This window comes from Amblyomma maculatum, chromosome 2 (genome assembly GCF_055883805.1).
Source record: "Amblyomma maculatum isolate TAMU_Amacu chromosome 2, ASM5588380v1, whole genome shotgun sequence".
In the NCBI taxonomy this organism is placed as follows: Eukaryota; Metazoa; Arthropoda; class Arachnida; order Ixodida; family Ixodidae; genus Amblyomma; species Amblyomma maculatum.
The window spans coordinates 118,692,637-118,711,724 of NC_139345.1; the positions used below are offsets into that span (position 1 = coordinate 118,692,637).

Below are 19,088 nucleotides of genomic sequence, written 5' to 3' on the forward strand. Positions count from 1 at the left end.
TCAAGAAAATAGAATGGTCACGTTTGCACATTACGAAGCAGCTTCCAATTCATAATGGCTCATGGTTGCTGGAACATTATTTTAATGCAGCACTAGCATGACTTCATCAAAAGCCACATACTTATAGATATATGTAACAGGTTTAATGCAATAGTGCAAGTTAACTCTACTGGTGCAGCATTCCAGGTGGGAAACCAAGTTTGACCCGCCAGTGCATAGGTGAAGCTCCTTTGCCATGCTTTGACAAAACATGCAACACTGACTGAACTGTTGCAACAGCAACGTAAACATCAAGCATTCAAGCCGTCATTAGAACGACTCACATTACTGTCAATACATCTCAACGGTATAATTTGATGAAAAGGCAAGCATTAAATAACACAGTGCACTGATAGTAAAACATTCTGGTCTTTAATACCAAAAGCACTAACACCTGTGCTGCGCTCATTTCAACATATGTCCTCAAATTAGACATAACTAAAAAAAAACACTTCATGCTTTTATGCATGACTTAATTTCTTGCTTGAGCATCTTCTGGAATTTTGGCAACTATTCTTTATTAAATAAGGCAAACTCCATGTACTTCAGTCCGACAATGCGAGAGCTATTTCTAGGCTGTACTGCCGGCTGTCCAAGGGCTCTCTGCACAGTTGTGCATGCTGCCAGGCACTGGTTCCTCGACCACCAGTGACCACTGCTTTTAAACACAAAAAGTTGGCGTTCTTCAGTGAGGTTATTGAATGCATTCCGCTGGCTGCAAAGGAATGAGAAATTATTTTAACAACGTCAGAAGAACATCACAGTAAGTGCAAAAGTGCGCTAGTTAGAGCCTTGTGTGCTATAACATGTTTGCAATATGTACATTTTATACCTCTACAACATAAACTCTGCAAGGGCCCTTTCTTTAATTGGTTTACAGGAAGGGAAAGGCACAGTATCTGTCACACTTGCTCTGTGGACACCTGAACCGCGCCGTAAGGGAAGGGATGAAGGTGGGAGTGAAAGTGAAAGAGAGAAAGGGGAACCGTAGTGGAGGACTACGGAGTAATTTCGACCACCTGGGAATCTTTAATGTGCGCTGACATCGCACAGCACACGGACGCCACTTCGTTCCGCCTCCATCGAAACGCAGCCGCCGTGGTCGGGTTCGAACCCGGGAACTCCGGACAGTAGTCTAGCGTCTTACCACTGCACCACCCCGGCGGGGCCAAGGGCCCTTTCTTTAAGTTGTCTTTCTGCACAATTTTTTACACAGTTATTTGCACAGCAAAGACAGCAAAACTCGGCTTTAAAAAGCTTTAGTGGTGAAGGCATTCATCAGATGGAGATCTCGGACACTTAAAAAGGCAGTTTTGAAAAACCTTTGAATATGCCACCATCCAGAATAATAACCAATTAGGCCATTAACACGATGTGTAGCATGCTAATAATAGTTTGCAACATCATACAAGTTTAAGGAACATGTGTGACCACAACTCTTTTTTAGCAGATTGTTACATGCCGATAACTGTGAGAGGATATAGCAGCAAGGCTTAATACACATTATGCAACTAGAAAACAGCATTGAAACATTTGTTTACAGATATTCATATGCCTGGTGACATCAAAGGCATCAAAATCATGGAAGAACATCAATATTATCTTAACTTACAAGGGGGCACTAAGGATTTGAAAAATTACAGACCTATCAGCTTACTATCCATTACGTACAAGGTATTTACTAAGGTAATCGCTAAGAGGATCAAAACAACCTTAGACTTCAATCAACCAAAGGATCAAGCAGGTTTTCGGAAAGGGTATTCTACCATCGATCATATCCATACTATCAACCAGGCAATAGAAAAGTGCTCGGAATATAACCAGCCCCTATACATAGCATTCATTGACTACAAGAAAGCATTTGACTCAGTTGAAACATCAGCAGTCATGCAGGTATTGCAAGACTAGGGTGTAGACGAACCACATTTGAAAGTATTGAAAGATATCTATGAATAGTTCTGCATAAAGAAAGTGATAAAATTCCAATTAAGAAAGGTGTTAGGCAAGGATACACAATCTCCTTAGTGCTATTTACAACTTGCTTAGAGGGCGTAATCATAGATATGGAACGGTAGCAGTCAGGCATCAGGGCTGATAGAGCCTATCTCGGTAATCTGCGGTTCACTGATGACACTGCCTAATGACCTAGACAAGAGAAGCAGAAAGGTAGGCCTAAAGATTAATACTCAAAATACTCAGAAGACTAAGATAATTTTGAAAAGAATGGGAAAGGAACAGCAGATTAAAATAGGTAGCAAAGCATTAGAAGTGGTAGGCGAATGTAATAGAAGTGGAAGGCGAAGGTAGTAACTGCAGATCCAGATCACGAAAGGGAAATAACTAGGAGAATAAAATTGAGATGGAGTGCATTTGGAAGGTACTCACATATTCTGACTAGCAGCTTACCGATATCGCTAAAGAGGAAAGTGTATAACAGTTGCATCTTACCGGTACTCACCCATGGAGCTGAAACATGGAGGCTAATGAAAAGGGCTCTACTTAAGTTAAGGACAATGCAGAGGGCTATAGAAATGAAAATGGTAAGTGTAATGTTAAGAGATAGAAAGCGTGCAGAGTCGGTCAGAGAAATAACTCAAGTTGCAGACATTCTAGTCGAAATCAAGAAGAAAGGGGCATGGGTGGGACATGTAGTGCAAAGAGAGATTAACCGATGGTCTCTAAGAGTAAAGAGCTGGATTCCAAGCGAAGGAAAGCATAGCAGGGGGCGGCAGAAAATTATGTAGGTGGATGAGGTTAAAAAGTTTGCAGGGGTCAAGTGGATGCACCTAACAAAAGACCGGGTTAATTGGTGGAAATGGGACAGCCTTCACCTTGCAGTCGATATAGTCTGGCTGATGATGATGATGATTTATATTGACCTTCATTGGTAGCCAATACACTTCAATTTGCATACATCACACACTTTCACGCGGAACTCATGACACGCAGAGCTCATGCAATTGCACAGAGGAAAAATATGTCTCACCCAATGCACCCCGATATTTCCCCGGTGCCCATAAAAAGAGTGTCAAAACAAAAACATTTGAAGACTGAGTATCTTCAATATTCTGAAGGATACCTCCTGTGCGTTAACACATGCAGCCTTTCAGGCCACAGCAACGCCATGCTGCCACTTCTTGCCCAAGCACACCGCATAACTTTACGTACAACTCTCAACATTTTTTTCACACTTCTTACGACTCCTCGCTACCACTTCTTCTTTGTCAACCGCCTGTACAACCTGTTTTCCATGCCTACAGCAACTCTATTCGCTAGTGCATACCTGTTGCTTTTCCTCAATGGTCATTAAGAGAGCTGCCTTTTCCTAGCAGCTAAAACGCCCAACAGGTAAGCTCACTTCGCGTATCGCTAAGAACACCAAAAAAAATATTTGCGTGACAACTGTAGCCAGATTCAAAATATAAAACAAGCTGCTCTTTGAAGTACTATGGTTCCAAAGAAAGAAACTTTTTCTCGTGCAAAGGCAGCAATGTTGCTTTCAAAAGAGACCAGTATAACAACTATCCCCATACAAGCATGCAAACATTTTGCTGCTAAAGCCTCAATACTGGACACGGTAAGGAAAGGATCTGAACCTCGTACTGCTATGCAGGCCGCATTGAGAAAATTTTCTTCCTCGTGAGACAGGTGGCAGAAAATTGCAAGAAATAACAATAGAAACAATAAATAAGTTAAATAAAAATTAAAATGATAAATATCAATTAAATAAATAACAACCAAAACATCTCGTCCCCAGACCCCACTCTCTTATTCTTTGTAGAAAAGATAACCAGTGCGTATTCCCTCCTGGCTAAATGCTGGACATCGCCACTTTAGGATGGCTCGGAAAGAGCTATTGCAAGGGTGCAGTGGTTAATCAATACAAAAGTTTGCAGGATGCGAATTTATGGGAAAACATTTATTTCTTCATTACCTCGCTAGTTTTCGCTGTGATATGTTTTTTTCTCTGAATGAGTCATAATGTCCTCTCATGATTCAGCACATTTCATTAACCATGCTTGCCCAGTCACACATAAATATTCTTCCATGAACCCATGTCCCGCAACATTTTGTCTCTGACTGCACCCTACGAGATGATATGAGAGCAGGTTGCCAGGTGCCTCATTCTTAAAGGCAGCTCACATCCATAAGAAACTGACAAAGGTTAAAGGGCCAGTGCCCATTTTCATTTTCACAAAGAATGGGCGCTGTCTGAGGACAAGACTTTTAAGCTGATTTTAGCTGGAGAAGAAGTCTGATGGTAAAGCTGACTCGTGAAGCTGGCACATGCTTTCAGGCACATGCTGGCATGGCAGATGCACACAGCTCTGCGAGCCGTGTGTTTGAGACCCCTGCTCAATTTGAGCTGGATTGTCCCAGGTTAGGTTAGATTATATTATTTGGCTACAAACACATTTTTTCGGTAACAAAAGACATTCAGGGGCAAGGAACTTAATTTAAAAATTAAGATGTTTTTCCTATGCAATATGATTCAAACTCATGATGTCAAGGCCGAAATGCACTCTGTGATCACAACTTAGAAGTGACTAGCAGTGTAGCCTAGCCATAGATACGTGCGCATAAACTGTCTTTGCATCCCTGCAGTTTGCATGCGACAATAACTAGTGGTGACCTAGTGGGCAACATCCGCAATCCGTTGTTTTGTTTGTTTGCTATTGTCTTCCTCCACTTACAAATTACTAGTTTTTAGCAGAAGCAGCCTCATGGTAACTACTATGCGACAATCTGTGGCTAAAGAGATTCCCTACATAGCTGCAAGCCTTATGGCGAGTGCTAATATTAAATCATTCCTCGTGCTGTTTCAGATATTCATTGTTGGGTCAACCTGCTCATCCACCACAGCCAAACTTCCTTTACTGAAGCTATCACTCACCAAGCAAAACAGAGCCTGTATTAGCCACTTGGGAAATGGGGCTGGGTCCTGAAGGAGCCACAAATTTGTGAACCCAGAAACTCAATTCAAGAACACACAAAATGAACGCCCTGGAAGTTTGAAATCAAGCAAGCAGCAGTGCAGAAAGGTAGCATAGCAAAACTTACAGCCTTCAACAGGAATGCTTTCTTTGTCTGTCAACACGAACCAGCTGACACGTCCGTTTTCATATGTTGTTCCTGCACACGTAAGATCCAATCTCTCGATTGTCCTTCCGGGCGAGAGGTCAAGCCTCCACGACAGTGACCCCTCGGGTGAGTCTTCCTGCCTTGCCAAATAACTCATCTTCCAGTCTTGCTCTACCTTGCAAACAGCACGAGAACACTTGTTAGGAAAGCTGCAAAAGATGTGCTTTGTTCATATTACGAGACATACACAATCAGAAAAAGAAGCCGCACTGCTATCATCCATTTTATACTATAATATTTTTATAATGTTCTGAGCCTTATACTGACCCTGCATCTAAGGAGATTGCCTGAAAACCTGTGAACAAAATTTTATCACATGTTAAGATCCATCCCAGAGAAAGTACATTTATATTGATATCATTGGAGGGTCCGTCGTATTTACTCTCACGACCTTACATAGCTCAAAAGGGTAGCACGCCAGTAACATGCATATAATTAAAGTTATTAGGCTGTGACCAAACAGCAACACAATACTTTAACCACTCGTGGGCTATAAAAAAGATTCAACAGCAGTTTTAGTAGTTTTTGCAGCATGTCTGTTGAACCTCATTCCAGATGCTGCTAATCCTGATGAATCTAGTATGATATATTAAAGCGAATGCTAAGCAAATCACAAGCTACAGAAGACTGAAAATACATTCAGGCAATACAGTAAGCAATACAATATCTTCCAAGAGAGGAAAGAAATATGAACACTGTCATGAGTGCAAAAAACACATAGCATTTTGCAGTCCCATGTATGCGCAGTGATGTGCCTGAATGTGACGACACATTTTTACAGTGTAAGGCTGCACAGCTTTGGCCAGAGATAGCATGAAGTATTTTCAGGTAACACAGAGGCCAAACCTGACACACAACACCAAAACTCACAAATGTGCCAATATTGATGAAATTCACTACGATTAGATCAAAACAAGGCTAACCTTGCGGAACATCTTCTCGATGCTGAATGCTCCTTTTGCCCAGCCTGAGACATGGTTGGTTTCTACACCATCCTCCCAAATGGAGTACTTGTCCATGGCCGATGAGTACTTTAATGTGATGTTTTTGCACTTGCAGCTGGTTGGTTTGAAAGTGAAGGGCACCCAGCTTCCAAGCTCACCTCGCTGTTGTCGCCATGCCAAAGCACCCGACAACCTTCCCTGCAGTTCACTCTCAGTCACTTTCTTAGGAGCCAGGAATTCCGCTAGCTCCAGCACTCGCCTAAGCAACAGCTCTTCTCTGCGTTTCTGCGGATATGATTCTTGGCGCTGTTGGGTGAGTGCAAGCATCAGCCGGATTAGTTCGGCTTCTGAATAAGCCACACGCCTCGCTCGTACAGCTTCGAAGTTCGACGTGTAACGCCAAGTGACGTCTTGCACTTCATCCTTAGAGAAAGCAAGAATGTAGGAAAGCTTCTTTCCCCACCCAGCCTCATAAACAAGCGGTGCATCACAGAGAGCTTCACACGGGTCACAATGAAGCCAGCGTTGTTGGCTCTCAGAGTAGACCTCGGTCCAAACGTGGTCAGTCCAGTCGAGCACATAGCGAGCGTCGAAGGACAGCGACCGAGCGAAGAACGTGAAGCAGTTGGCCCATTCCCCGCAGCGCCCTCTTCTAGTTTCCAACAGCTTCGGGGGATAGTTGAATCGGGGAAACCTCTCCCGAGTCTGACACTTCGAGCAGCCGTGCAACTCCACACGCGAGGCCCCGCCTGCTATTTCGTCAGCAGTGGGCTCTCCAGCTCCGACGTTCGTTGTAGCACCTCCGCAACGACTGCATTTCAACGTGTCCATCCAAGTGAAGAATGATTCTTTGAACCAATGCAAAAGTTCCATTAGCAAAAAGTCCCTGAACCCGGGATCCCGCTTATCTTTGTCGGGAGCGTTGTGTGATGCGTGATCAATCATCGAAAGCTGTGCCTTGCGAGTGAGCTCCGAAACGGGGATGCATGCCAAAGCTTTCTTCTGGAGGTCAGGTACTTCATAAACTTGCACCCGAGACAAATTCGTTTTGATCTTGGTGTACAGGTCTTCGCCTACATTCATGACAAGTCCCTCCTGTAAAAAAATTTCATAATTAAGCCACCGATCAGCAGCTATCAGGCTACACGTCATCACATTTAGACAGGGTATGAAATGCAAGATCTAGAACTACCAATTCGTCCTAATTACGACACAAGCGAAACTTCGCTGGTGCATTAATGGTTCGTTCCACGAAATCGCTGTCTTGAATAAAACTTTGAGGTACAAAGGCAGCAGGGCCAAATTATAATAAGTGCACTGACATTTGCTGCCATCTAAACACCCATTCAGCAAAAACGCGTAAGGACGCTCACGGGCGAGTTTGCGAACTACAAGACACCTACCATGTAAACGTCAAAGTTGCTCCTAGCAGCCTAGCGTCCTATACCTGTAAATAACGGCGCGCAATCGCTCAACTCGTAACTATTGACAGTGACGCGCACCAGCACCTGTACTGGCAAGCTGGTTCTAGAGTAAAGCAAAATGTGTTTTGGAGCTGCGAAAGCAAGCGAGAAGTCAAAACTTCTTATTGCTATGGTGGTGCTATCTGTTGTAATAAGAAAGCAACTTCTTGTTCTTTGTAAACTTGTTAAATTATACATTTATCAAAAAGTGAGTCGTTATTCAAGTTCTATCTTTGCTCTGTGCTCGTGAACGATATTAAAAGCCGTTAGAAGCGTAAATATAACGTACGCATGCGGTTTGGGGACATTGCTAAATAATTTCATTGCCGAGTAGGAGCTGTCATATAGTTTGAGATAATAATTTTATGTGAGAATTATTTTCTTTTATTAAGCAATGATGTGCTTTTTGTACACGGTGTGTTTAACAGTTTAACTTTATACGAGACGGGCGGTGGCTTTTTCAGTGCGTACTCGCGTCCGGCCTGAGAGTTTCCGGTGTAGTTGTTCGGGGTGTTGTGCGGAGTTTGTATTTGCCGGTTAAGATGATATTATTGGAAATCAACAATAGAATAATAGAAGAAACATTACGGCTCAAGCTCAAAAATGCCCAGTTAGCGTAAGTAATTGCATTCTTTTCCTTGAAAGCTTCTCTTCGCCTCTTGCCAAATGTAGCGGAGCTCTCCGGCGATCGTCCATTGCTGATAAGAGTTTACGAAAATATTTTTGTTTAATCATCTAATTTGATTTGTCTTATTGTGCATGCGTTAGTGCATAGTGTTGCAGTGTTAGACGCTCCTTTGGTAATCACTTCAACCTGCGTACTCAGCTCACAGCTGCCCCTTGACAGTGACGGCATGCACCTGTGCGCTTCCTGCCCTGCCCATCTAGTATGAATCATTTGCTGTCTTTAAATTCCATAGCACTCCTGTGAAATCGCTTTCGACCGCTTCCGTTGTTAGTTATTATTTGTGTTACATGTAATTTTTAAACATTTGCCGATTAGATCGTTGTTTTCGATTGTGCTTCAAGGAGAAATGTCATGCTTCAGTCAGCAAGCGCTGTTACCGGTGTTAGAACGTTCATGCTGCTATTCATTTAGAGATCGTAGACGTATCAACGTTACTCCTGGTGCCTGAATGTTTTTCTAATAACTTTGCGACATTGAAGTTGCGTTTGCTTAACCAGCACTGCGCGAGGTACGACGTGAGCACTGTCGTACTGGGGCGTGAACTTGCTGGTTACAGAAAAGGACATGGTACACCTTTCCGAGTGCTCAACGAGAACAGTTCAGAGCGGTGAGCTGTCCTTGCAAAACAACTCGGACATGCAGCCATTTGCGTCAGATCACGTCTCCTTGGTTAAGAGGTTGATGCGTTTTTAAACTTGCCCGTCATTGCCATCTAATCTCGCTTTTACTAATGAGAGATCCCGCACAAAATTTGTAAGCCACTTTTTTCTTGTTTTAAGTGAACAGCGCCCTGCCATCTGCAACAGTGTGTTTCCTATGAGCAGTTGTGCAGAAGTTCAGATCTTCATTAACCAACAACAAAAGTGAAAGCAGAGTGAACAGGTCATAAGATTGCGTTGGTTTCAATCATGCCCTGTATTTTCTTTATTACTTTATGAACAAATACCAACTACAATAAAGTCTTTTAAAACAATAGTCTTTTACTACTACCAACTAGCTAAAGTCTAAATCATATTCTAGTAACTGAGGCAAAGTTCAAAAGGAATCAAAATTTCCTTATAGCACTGTTGTTCCATGATGCCATGCTGACAAGGTCGAAATTGCTCTGTGCGTTGTTGCAGAATGCCTAGACCAATAACTCACTGCCTCTTGCTGAAGCAGCGCACAACTATTGCGAGTAGGTCGTGCACTGCCTGGCTGAGCGGTTGAATAATTACGAACACAGCCAACCGTGTCGCCTTTGTGGGCTCTCCTTAAACTGGTGACTCAGCACTTTGTTCGGCTCCCTCCATAATAGAGAGAGAGGGGAGTTTACCCTGGGCATTCATGCGGTTATGGCAGCTGTATCGTCAGAAGGCAAAAAGCTCCTAGCGTATATCCTCAAAGAATAGTGCAACATGTTAACTTTTGACTCCTCTAGTTTCAGACCTGAAGCCTTGTTCCGAAAAAATACCTCAAACCTGATTTCGCGCATGCTTTTATCTACCTAGAATTTTTGCATGTAAACCAACTTAAATGAGAGGTTCTAACTGTGGAAATAAAGGAAGCAGTAAAATATCTTGAATGCCTTTTTCAGAATTGTTTGCTTGCAATTGAAATATTGTATTTGCGAGAAAAGAAGCAGTAAGTACTGGTTGACCTGCTCTTTACCTGCTGCTGCAATTGTGCATTCTGTGCAATTCATGTTGATCCTTTTTTTATGTTCTTCTCTTTCTCATTAATTTTTTATGCTGTTTTATGTAGCAACAAGCCAGAGGCTGTTGAAGTCAAAATTGCTGACTTTGATGGGGTTCTGTACCATGTATCTAACCCAAATGGTGACAAGACGAAAATAAGGGTGAGTTATCCCTATTTTTTTCCTCTTGTTTATTCGCTCTGGAAGAGTTGAACTAGTGGTTCACATTTTTCAGCACGAGCAAGTTTGAGTTTTTTCTAGGTACACTTGTCACCTGCTTTGATATCCCTACAGTGGTCACAACATCTGTTACTTTTGTTTATTGCATCTGGTTTACTCAAGCAAGCAGGAGTATAGGTTTCTTTAGTTAGTGCACATTGCTCAAAGAGTTTGCATTGAATAGAAGGAATATCTCTTACTTTCCTGCCTCTGCCGGTGCTTATAGACCTTCTAAATCCATAGCTTTGTATTGGATTGGCTTTGGGGTGGCTGGAACTTAAGCGTTAACCCAGTACACATAAGTAGTAAATGCACCATCACAAAGAAAGCCACGGTGCTTGAAGTTGCCTGAAAGAAATGTTCCGCACATAAATTAGAATTTTAGAATTCTGATGGGCTTAATGTGCCCAAAGTTCATTTACTACACTGTCCCTTCCTATTTATCTCTATGCTACTGTGGCACCCTAGCTGTTGTTGAAGAGACTACCTGTAGACTACCTGTCTCAGGGACCTCTGTATAGTGAGGGTTTACTAGGAGGACTTATGGCAACAACTAGAATTGCAGATATACTTTTCCAAGACTTAAAAAAGATGTAGACCTTATGTAAGCACACACTTGTTAATGAGTAGGCGAACACAGTACAGGTTACAGTTTGTCATTTGAATGTGCAGTTTTGTAGTTTTGTTTACAGCTTCAACAGCACTATATAAGTAGTAAGCCAGAGTGGTGTATCCAATGATGTTTTAATTACAAAAGCACCAGGGTTGATTGGATTTTTGCCCTTTGCAGGTCAGCATCTCGTTGAAGTTCTACAAGGAGCTCCAAGAACATGGCGCAGATGAGGTACCACAGCATTTCCTTTGCCTGGAATGACGTCATGCATTGTTTATATTCATGATGTACAGCACTGTATGACACAGTGCTATGACATATTGAACCAGCTTTAAGGGGGTATGCAGGGCTAAAGGTTCAACTTTTGAACTGTTGCACCAATTTTGATAAAATATTCAAGGATGGCTTATCTTTCTCTTAAGAATGTATTCTAAGTTTCAGCACCTTAGTGCTAATAGCAAGAATGTTGTAGCTGCCATAATAGTAATTAATTGTGTCAGCTTAGGAAACCTATCATTTCGATAATCATAAAGATGTACTAACCGTCTGTGCTTAGATAACTTCTAGGTAGATCATTGTGCAGGGTGAGGCCAATAGCAGGTTCTTTGACATTTCTGTAGTATATCAAAAACACACTTCATGTTTTATGTTGCCATTATGTGTCACATATTTGATGCTTTTTTTTACCTTGGGGAGTAATTACGAATGCAAAAAATACTTTATCTTGTTCCCAACAAAAGTTTTTGTCCGTAAACCACATTGAAAGCAGCCTTTGGCGAAAGAGTTTGGAAATGGTAGTTTTCTTAACGATTGTGCTCTTGCAAAAAGTGCAAACTGAGAAAAATGAGTTCAAAGATGTGTGAATATACAATGCAAATTCGGCTTAAATTAATAAATCAAAGTGGCTTGGTGCATATGTAGAGCCGCCCTTTCCAACAAAACACTGCTCTGCGGTGATTGCTTTGACCTGCCTCTAGTTTTTTCGGCTTTACAGCTCTCCAGCGCACTTGTGTGTGCTCGTGACAATGCTTTCCTTGGTTGTTGCTGGGCGTCTCTCTTCGTCTAGGCTCCATATTCTATCTCCAGCCTGTCGAGTACTTTGGTTAGCCAGGCTCCCAGTGGTGCAAAAACAGCGTTCAGAGGTTACGTGCTGCGTTTCTGCCAATACAAGCTTCTATTTCAGTTTATCAGCCAATCAGCTGCTGCCATGGCCCAATATTGGCCTTTTCTTTGTTTTTCCTTTTAGCTGTCTGCTGTACTCTCGACAGCAGGCCCTTTTCAGCTAGAGAGCATGAGAAACAATATCCTAACTTGGGGTTCACTCTGCATTCAGTTTCTTTCCCACTATGTGGCTGCGCCTTGAAATCAGCGTTCATAGCTAGGCACCTTCGGTGGTGAGTGCACCGATCTCGCAAAAAAAAAATAAATAAATAAATAAATTAAATTTTTCTACTTCGCAATGACAACCAAACGTGATGAGGGGTTTCTTTAATACATGCGCAATATAAAAGAACAAAAATTTAAAACTTTTTGTTTTATGTAAATTGTGATTTTAGCCTTGGATCTCCCCGTAAACATTAATACATATTACAGATATGCTTGAAAATGTATGCTGTAATACTGCACGGCTTTTCATAGCTGCCTTTTTGTAACATTTAGAAAATATAAGAGGTTATCATAAGCACACTGATGGGATCATTATTTCAAGTTTTCATCACATCCGCTTAAGTTTAACCACGTTCAGGAGATTGAACAGTGTATCAGTCTGCAATACATCAGTATATATCTTCCACAAATTGCAGAGGCTTTCTGCAAGTCATCCTGAACAGTTGGGTCAAGTAGCAGTTGTGAAAGTGTTAGCGTCAATTTCCTTTCTTGCAATATCTGAACCTCCCTTCACCTACTTGTTGTCATATCTCAAATTGCTCACAAGAACTTATGGCGGTCTTTTCTCTATTCTGTTGCCAGCTTCTAAAGCGAGAGTATGGGGCCCTGCTGACAACACCCGAAGATGGTATGTGCATTTGCTTAACTGTGCATGGGCTTTGTTTTTAAACACTATACATACATAACTGCTGCAAGTTAATACATGATTGTGTGGAACTGTGCCACTTCTCGTAGGACCCTGATCACTTTCACATCTTGTGATTAAGTCCATTATATCAGTACAGGTTTGTGATTCTCCACAGTTCAGGTCTTTTGCACCAAGAGACCCTCTTCCCAAGAAGGTGGTTCAGAGCATTGCATTGAAGTCATTCACCCACAGCTCTTTTTCCCTCTTGAAACCTGTTCACAATATACAACTTGGCAGATGTAACTGGGAAAGACTGGTATGTTTTTGCCGTATTGCTTGCAGTGGCTTCAAGTTATTTAATATGTATTTATTTACAGTACCCTTCAAGACATGCAAGGGTGTTACATGAGAAAAAAAATGATGCATACACTGTGTAATATTAGCATTTGCAGGCTTTTCTAAGGCGATGAAATAGTAGCCGGATTACATTCATTGTACTAGATGTTAGTAGCCTTGACGTCGGAACAATTGTCAGCGTTGATGCTACATACTTCTTTTTTCTTTATTAACCATTTATTGCGCAAGTTGTGAAGGAATTAAAGGAAAGAAAATGCAGACCTCTGCAATATGACAGCTCAGATGCCCACAGACAAAAAGTTTGCGATTGTGATGCCCAAACTGAGGAAAATGCTTAGATTAGAAAAATCTAACATACCCCCTCCCCCACTCACACGTACACACACACATATTTTCGCATCAATATGATGAAGCGACAGGTTTGTTAGTTCATCTGGGAAACAAGCTTGACTGACATCTTTCGCAAACGCGATTGCAGGGTGCTTGAAGTTCAAGATGTGACAGCCCTCTTCAACCTCATTCTGACTTTTATTATGGATGACAAACTGTTGGTACCAAGCAAAGCATCGCGCGCTCGCGATGCCTGCGAAACCAGCCGAGATCTGGCTAATGGCCTTCGATTCCAGGGCCACGTGACAGCATGCTTTGAGTAATAGGGGTTGCTTGAGGCCGGCTTTGCCGTCCTGTGCCGCCAGCTGTTGTGTAGTGATGAAACGCAGCAACACTGGACGTGGAGATCACACCGTGGACACCGCACCACCTCGGGTCTCCAACGGCTCCGGCTCGACTGAGGGAGCAAGAGCGCTGGAAGCCTTGCCTATGCTCTCTTCCTTGCAAAAAGAGAAAAAAGGGGGCACTTAGATTTTCTTGGAAACTTCTTTTCCACAATTGTTTTACAAAGTTAAGGAAGTTGCTTAGAATCGCAAAAATATGATACTTGGTTGGAAGGTTGATGAAAATGGCAAAACTTTCACTTTCATGTTTTTCTGTACAAGCTTGCTAAAGCTTTAGGGACTATCCACGTCATGTTATGCGTTAAAACCCTGCTATTTGTCACTTAAGGAATCAAGGAAAATCACCTGAAGGTCCAAATTAACTAATCTCCTCCAAAGCTACCAGAAGCTGCTCTTATCATCAGAATTTTATTTGATGAAAGCTGGAGATGTGGCTGTCTACTTTAGAGCTGAAGATTGTGTGCGGCAACGACAGTTTTGTTGTAGTTCTTGAAATGCTTTTCTGCAGGCTCCCTGTTGGGAGTTGCGAAGCAGGACTGCTTGAATATAGTAAAGGCCTTCGCAGCCCCTTCCGCTGTGCCACGCGGTAGCTTTGGCACTTCCTCACGAACAGCGTCTTTGCAGGTGTGGACACATCACCACACAAGCAGTGATCAGCACGTGAGGCGCACACTGAAAAAACTTAGAAGAATCATGACACTGGAAGCTAGGGAATATAGCAGGCAATGATTGACAGCAGAGCAGCAAGGTACCTTCAAAAAAGTTCAGGGAGAGACCAGCGACACGCCAAGAGGCATTCGAAATGTGGCGCCTAGTGGTCCTCTGCTGTCTGGACAACGCAGTGCCAATAACTATCGTAGCGACAGGCCGGAAGGTCGTCATGAGCCAGCTAAGCCCTACAATGTGAAACTGATTTTATGTGGTTGGTTATGCATATACTTTTTTTACATAGAGTTCTTTGTTTGCTGTCATAGGTACTGTTGTGAGCTCATCGGAGGTGCACGGGCAACACTGCTCCATGACATTCAAGCTTGAATGTAGGGAGGGAAGGTTATCTGGAATATTGCTTGCCATGTCAACCCTACCTCGACATGGCCCTCTTCAGAGACTATTCTAGGTTTAGCTGTATGCACTGAGCTGTGTCTGAATTGGCGAACTTTTGACAGCGTAGGCATGTTTGCATGGCCTTTGGGTGGGGCCATGCCAGGAGTACAAATTTTCCAGATTTCTTAATTATTGGATGTTGTTTTAAGGTTATATTAGATAATGTGAGCACGGTGCATAAACTTTCACCTCTTCCACCTGTATATACCCATCATCATTTCACCAAACGACGTAACTTAGCTCAAGGTGAAACATAGGGCGTTTTATAGGAAACACAAGCTTCAGGTGCATGGAAAAAAAGAAGCGCACTTGGGCAATTTTGGGCTACAAGTGTGGATAACTGCTTCCGTTTGAAGCCTGGTTCCATAAACTTATTGTTTGTCCTCCTGCTTTGCTTTGCAGGTTACAATGTGTCTCTGCTGTTTGACTTGGAGAACCTGCCCGAGAACATAGAGGAGGCCGCCCGCAAGGCCAGCCACCTGAAGAGGAACTGCTTTGCATCTGTCTTCGAGAAGTACTTCGACTTCCAGGAGCGTGGCGAGATTGGTGACAAGAGGGCTGTCATTCACTACAGGGACGACGAGACCATGTAGGCTCACTTATGCACTTTTGACTTCACATGTTTGTCTTGGCGAAACCTTTGCAGGTTTCTTACGTTGTATGCTTGGTTCACGCTTCTTGAGAATGTAGTGGAAAGTGTTGCAATACTCGCTCGGTGATGTGGCATTTGAATGCGGCTCTTTACATCGCAGAAAACCTGGTGCCTTTGTTGTTGGCGCCAGGAGTGAGAAGTATTTATTTGTTCTGTCAACAATATAGTGCTTTAGATTGGACATGTTGCCTAGCAACCTGTCAAAGAAATTTGTAATAGTGAAATATAGTGCAGTTTTCACAACTTCCGGTAGAGCAGGAAGAGGTAGCAGCAGATCGGAGAACCTTTTATGAAAACTTCTCGATTCTCCTGTAGCACATTGTATGAGCACTGCATTTTTGAACGCAAAAAATGGTAGTTCTAGTCTACCTGTTCTGATTTTTTTCTTCCTCTCTTTTTTTTCATTCATCTATCGGATATTTTTCTGAACGTGGAACATAATTTGGGAGGACTCATAAGATTAGCTTAGGGTGCAGTAGCTGCCATTCACCAGACTGTCCGAGGCATCTGTGTTCCAGATGAACATGGCGGTTTACGTAAGGCCAAGCGGATTCTTGCACCCCAGTTTGGCCAGTGCCAATTCTCATTCACACAAGGCAGCCTGCAAGGTAGAGACATTCAGTCGGTGCTTGTGCACAAATTTGTCCATGCTTCTGGATGACTACCCCATCTTTATTCACCCTTATGTATTGTCAGGGAGGAATAAAGATCAGTTCAATAGTTCAATAGGGCTGACAGCCGCTGCTGGGCTGTGATCACATCCAATCACCTCACATCTGTGCAAAAAGCACAAGCAAGATAGCACATGGAATGAAGCACATTTTGCATCCTGTTGCACCTTGAAGCAACTGTCTGCCAATTCTCCCCGCTGTGGGCAGTGGTTAGGGCGCTCAACTTCTGTGCCCAGAGATGCAGGATTGAATCCCGGCCGCAACAGCCGCTTTTTGTTGCAGGCGAAAAAGAAGGCGCCCATGTTCTGTGTGATGTCAGGTGGTCGAAACTTCCAGAGCCCTCCTATACAGTGTCTCTCGTAGCCAGAGTCACTTTGGGAGATTAGACACCATAAACCTAACCAAACCAATTCTGCCATTGTGGCCGCGTGGTATACGGATTCATGTAACAGAAAACAAGTCTCAAGGACGTTTGAGATCGGTGCTTTTATAATAGAGCTGTAAATCGTTTCTTCTAAAACCAGACAATTTATCTTGTTTTTATCTTTGTACAGTCGAACCTCGCTATAATGAACACGGATATAGCAAATTATCGGATAAAACGAACTAAAATCAAAGTTGGTTGGTCCATGGTTTATTTCATGGGAGTATTTTTTTGTATAACGAAACAAAAATTCCAAAATTTGACGCTAGCACGGTTATAATGATGCAGTTCTTTTGCATTAAAGCAGCAAAAAATACACAAAGGAGCCGGAAAAAACATCAAGAAATGCAATTTTTCGATCAATCGAATTGCCCGCTACAGAAGTGCGTTTAAATCGCCCGTGCATTTGCGTCGTTTAGCGGTGGCAACAAAAACTTAAGGCCTCCGAGCGTGATGATCTCGGAGGTCATGAACGGCCATGGCCGGACTCGAGCGGCGCCACCAAAGTTTTGACATTGCCCACATGTTTGCGTCATCTAGCGTCATCTAGTGGCGGCGACAAAAGCTAGCACAAACGGCCTATAACCTCTGAGATCACACCTCCGCGTGTGGTGATCTTGGAGGTCATGAACAGCCAGGGCCGCTGCCACTGCTGCTGCTAGAGTCCGGCCATGCAACGGCTGACAGGCATGTCATTACCATTGCCTTGTCATGGTGTGAGCCCGTGCACGTGCACTACACTCCCCGCGTTTCGCTCAAATTGGGTGCGGAGGCAACATCTCTTCTTGGTATTTATTTTTGCTCTCCAACACGGAACGAAAAGTGAGATTTCATGTTTGTACCAAGCTCTTAATTTAAAAATTGTGCGTTTTTGCACCTTTGTGTTGTCCATATTGTGTGCATTTTGTTTCGTTTTACTATCAAACTTTTTTACAGGAATTTTGGCACGCACCTTTGTAACGAATATTAGATATAACGAACAAATTTTCGTGCCCCCTGGTGTTTCTTCGTTATAACGAGGTTCGACAGTATACCATAATTACCAGATCCTAATGTTCCTGATTTTTCACGTTTGAAAAAGCAGAGAGCACAAAATTTGTGCGAAGGTGTGAAGCAGCGTGTAATTCTGCATCTGCGCTAGTGCTCTTTGGCCTTAGACTACAGTACAAACTCAATTACACAACTTTTTCAGGGGAACCCCTGATACCGTCATATAATATCCAGGCATCATGTGTTCGGGAATTCCGCAGAATTGATGAATTCAGACTTATAAATGCACCCACTACTCTGGCTATGCGTTATAAAAGTGCCCCTATTTAAGTCATTTCCGCATGTAATTTGCACACTTTCTTTTTTTTTTTCCCTTTGACATCAGAAAGAGGGAGTGTACAAATCGAACAATTTTGCAAACACACCCTGAAAGCTCAAGGGTAAAAGGGTGCAATATATAGCATGCACTGCTGCCATGTAAAACTAGATCCGTGAACTCTTACCCCTCACCAGCCAAACAAAACTCTCCTTCAAATTATAAATCGAGGATGACGTATACCTCCCCCCTCCCCATTGCCCCATCACCTCACTCATTTTTATGTAGTTTCTCTCAGAATGTTGTGACTGCATATGCGCAGCTCAAAGCATTAAATGCGCAGTGCTGCAGTCGTGAAGCAAATAGCCAGAAGCAAATGAGGACATAAAATGTGGTTTGAATGGAGAACTCACTCGAGGCCCAAGTGACAAAGTGAACTCTGTTTGATAGATTCTGATTAAGGTGAGCACGCCAAGAGTTCTTACCAGAAGTTTGCTGTCACTCTCCTCCTAGGGAAGTCATCCGCCAGCACACGCGAGCTGGGAAATGGCACTTACTAGTCGAAATTGTTTTACGGCCACCCATATAAAAATGAATAAACAAGCTTCACAGCTGACATGACAGCATCCGCTCACATCTGTCACTTTTCACAGCCACACACGGCGATGCAGCCATGCTTGTGGTCTAGAGCAGTGGGCAGTGTAAAATATGCGGGTAAAAGTTTACATCTACTTGCTCCAACTCAGGCATCTTATGACTTTCAGTACCAAGGTACCAGTGACTTGTCTTCTTTTACACTCTATTTAGAACCACTGCCACTGTGGTTGCTGAAGTTTCTGCTAGACATTTGCATAATGTAGAAAAAAAAAAAAAGAAAATGTAAGAAATCTTATTGTTTGCCTGCTGCACAGATACGGGAGCATGGCCACAGACCCCTGGGCGAGAGTACTCCACTAATTCGGTGTCGCTAGGCATAGCGTACTCCCCCATTGAAGTCGCAGAAGAAAGCACTTTTGAAATGGCTACTAGTCATCAGTGGAGCA

The 19,088-nt window shown here is 42.8% G+C and overlaps 2 protein-coding genes across 2 annotated transcripts in view; one reads left to right on the plus strand and one right to left on the minus strand.

The window, feature by feature from the left end:
- Positions 1-394: 394 nt before the first annotated feature.
- Pngl (N-glycanase Pngl) lies at positions 395-7,831 on the minus strand. Its single transcript, XM_084595185.1, has 4 exons — positions 7,529-7,831; positions 6,105-7,220; positions 5,101-5,296; positions 395-754 (listed from the first exon to the last, which is right to left on the minus strand). The coding sequence occupies exons 1-4, from the start codon at positions 7,529-7,531 to the stop codon at positions 585-587; spliced, it is 1,485 nt and encodes a 494-aa protein (XP_084451311.1). The 5' UTR covers positions 7,532-7,831; the 3' UTR covers positions 395-584.
- A 214-nt stretch (positions 7,832-8,045) lies between these two features.
- Arpc2 (Actin-related protein 2/3 complex, subunit 2) overlaps positions 8,046-19,088 on the plus strand; it is a 40,199-nt gene continuing 29,156 nt past the window's right edge. Inside the window, exons 1-5 of the mRNA XM_084595186.1 lie at positions 8,046-8,204; positions 10,020-10,113; positions 10,961-11,014; positions 12,752-12,797; positions 15,395-15,581. Coding sequence (XP_084451312.1) covers positions 8,131-8,204; positions 10,020-10,113; positions 10,961-11,014; positions 12,752-12,797; positions 15,395-15,581 — 455 coding nt within the window. The 5' untranslated portion in view covers positions 8,046-8,130. The remainder of the gene's footprint in view (positions 8,205-10,019; positions 10,114-10,960; positions 11,015-12,751; positions 12,798-15,394; positions 15,582-19,088) is intronic.

Coding starts and splice junctions, on each gene's coding strand:
- Pngl (XM_084595185.1), bottom strand. Junction 5,297..6,104: donor TCGAGAAGATGTTCCGCAAG/GTTAGCCTTGTT, acceptor GCTGTTTGCAAG/GTAGAGCAAGACTGGAAGAT. Junction 755..5,100: donor AAGCATTCCTGTTGAAGGCT/GTAAGTTTTGCT, acceptor ATTCCTTTGCAG/CCAGCGGAATGCATTCAATA.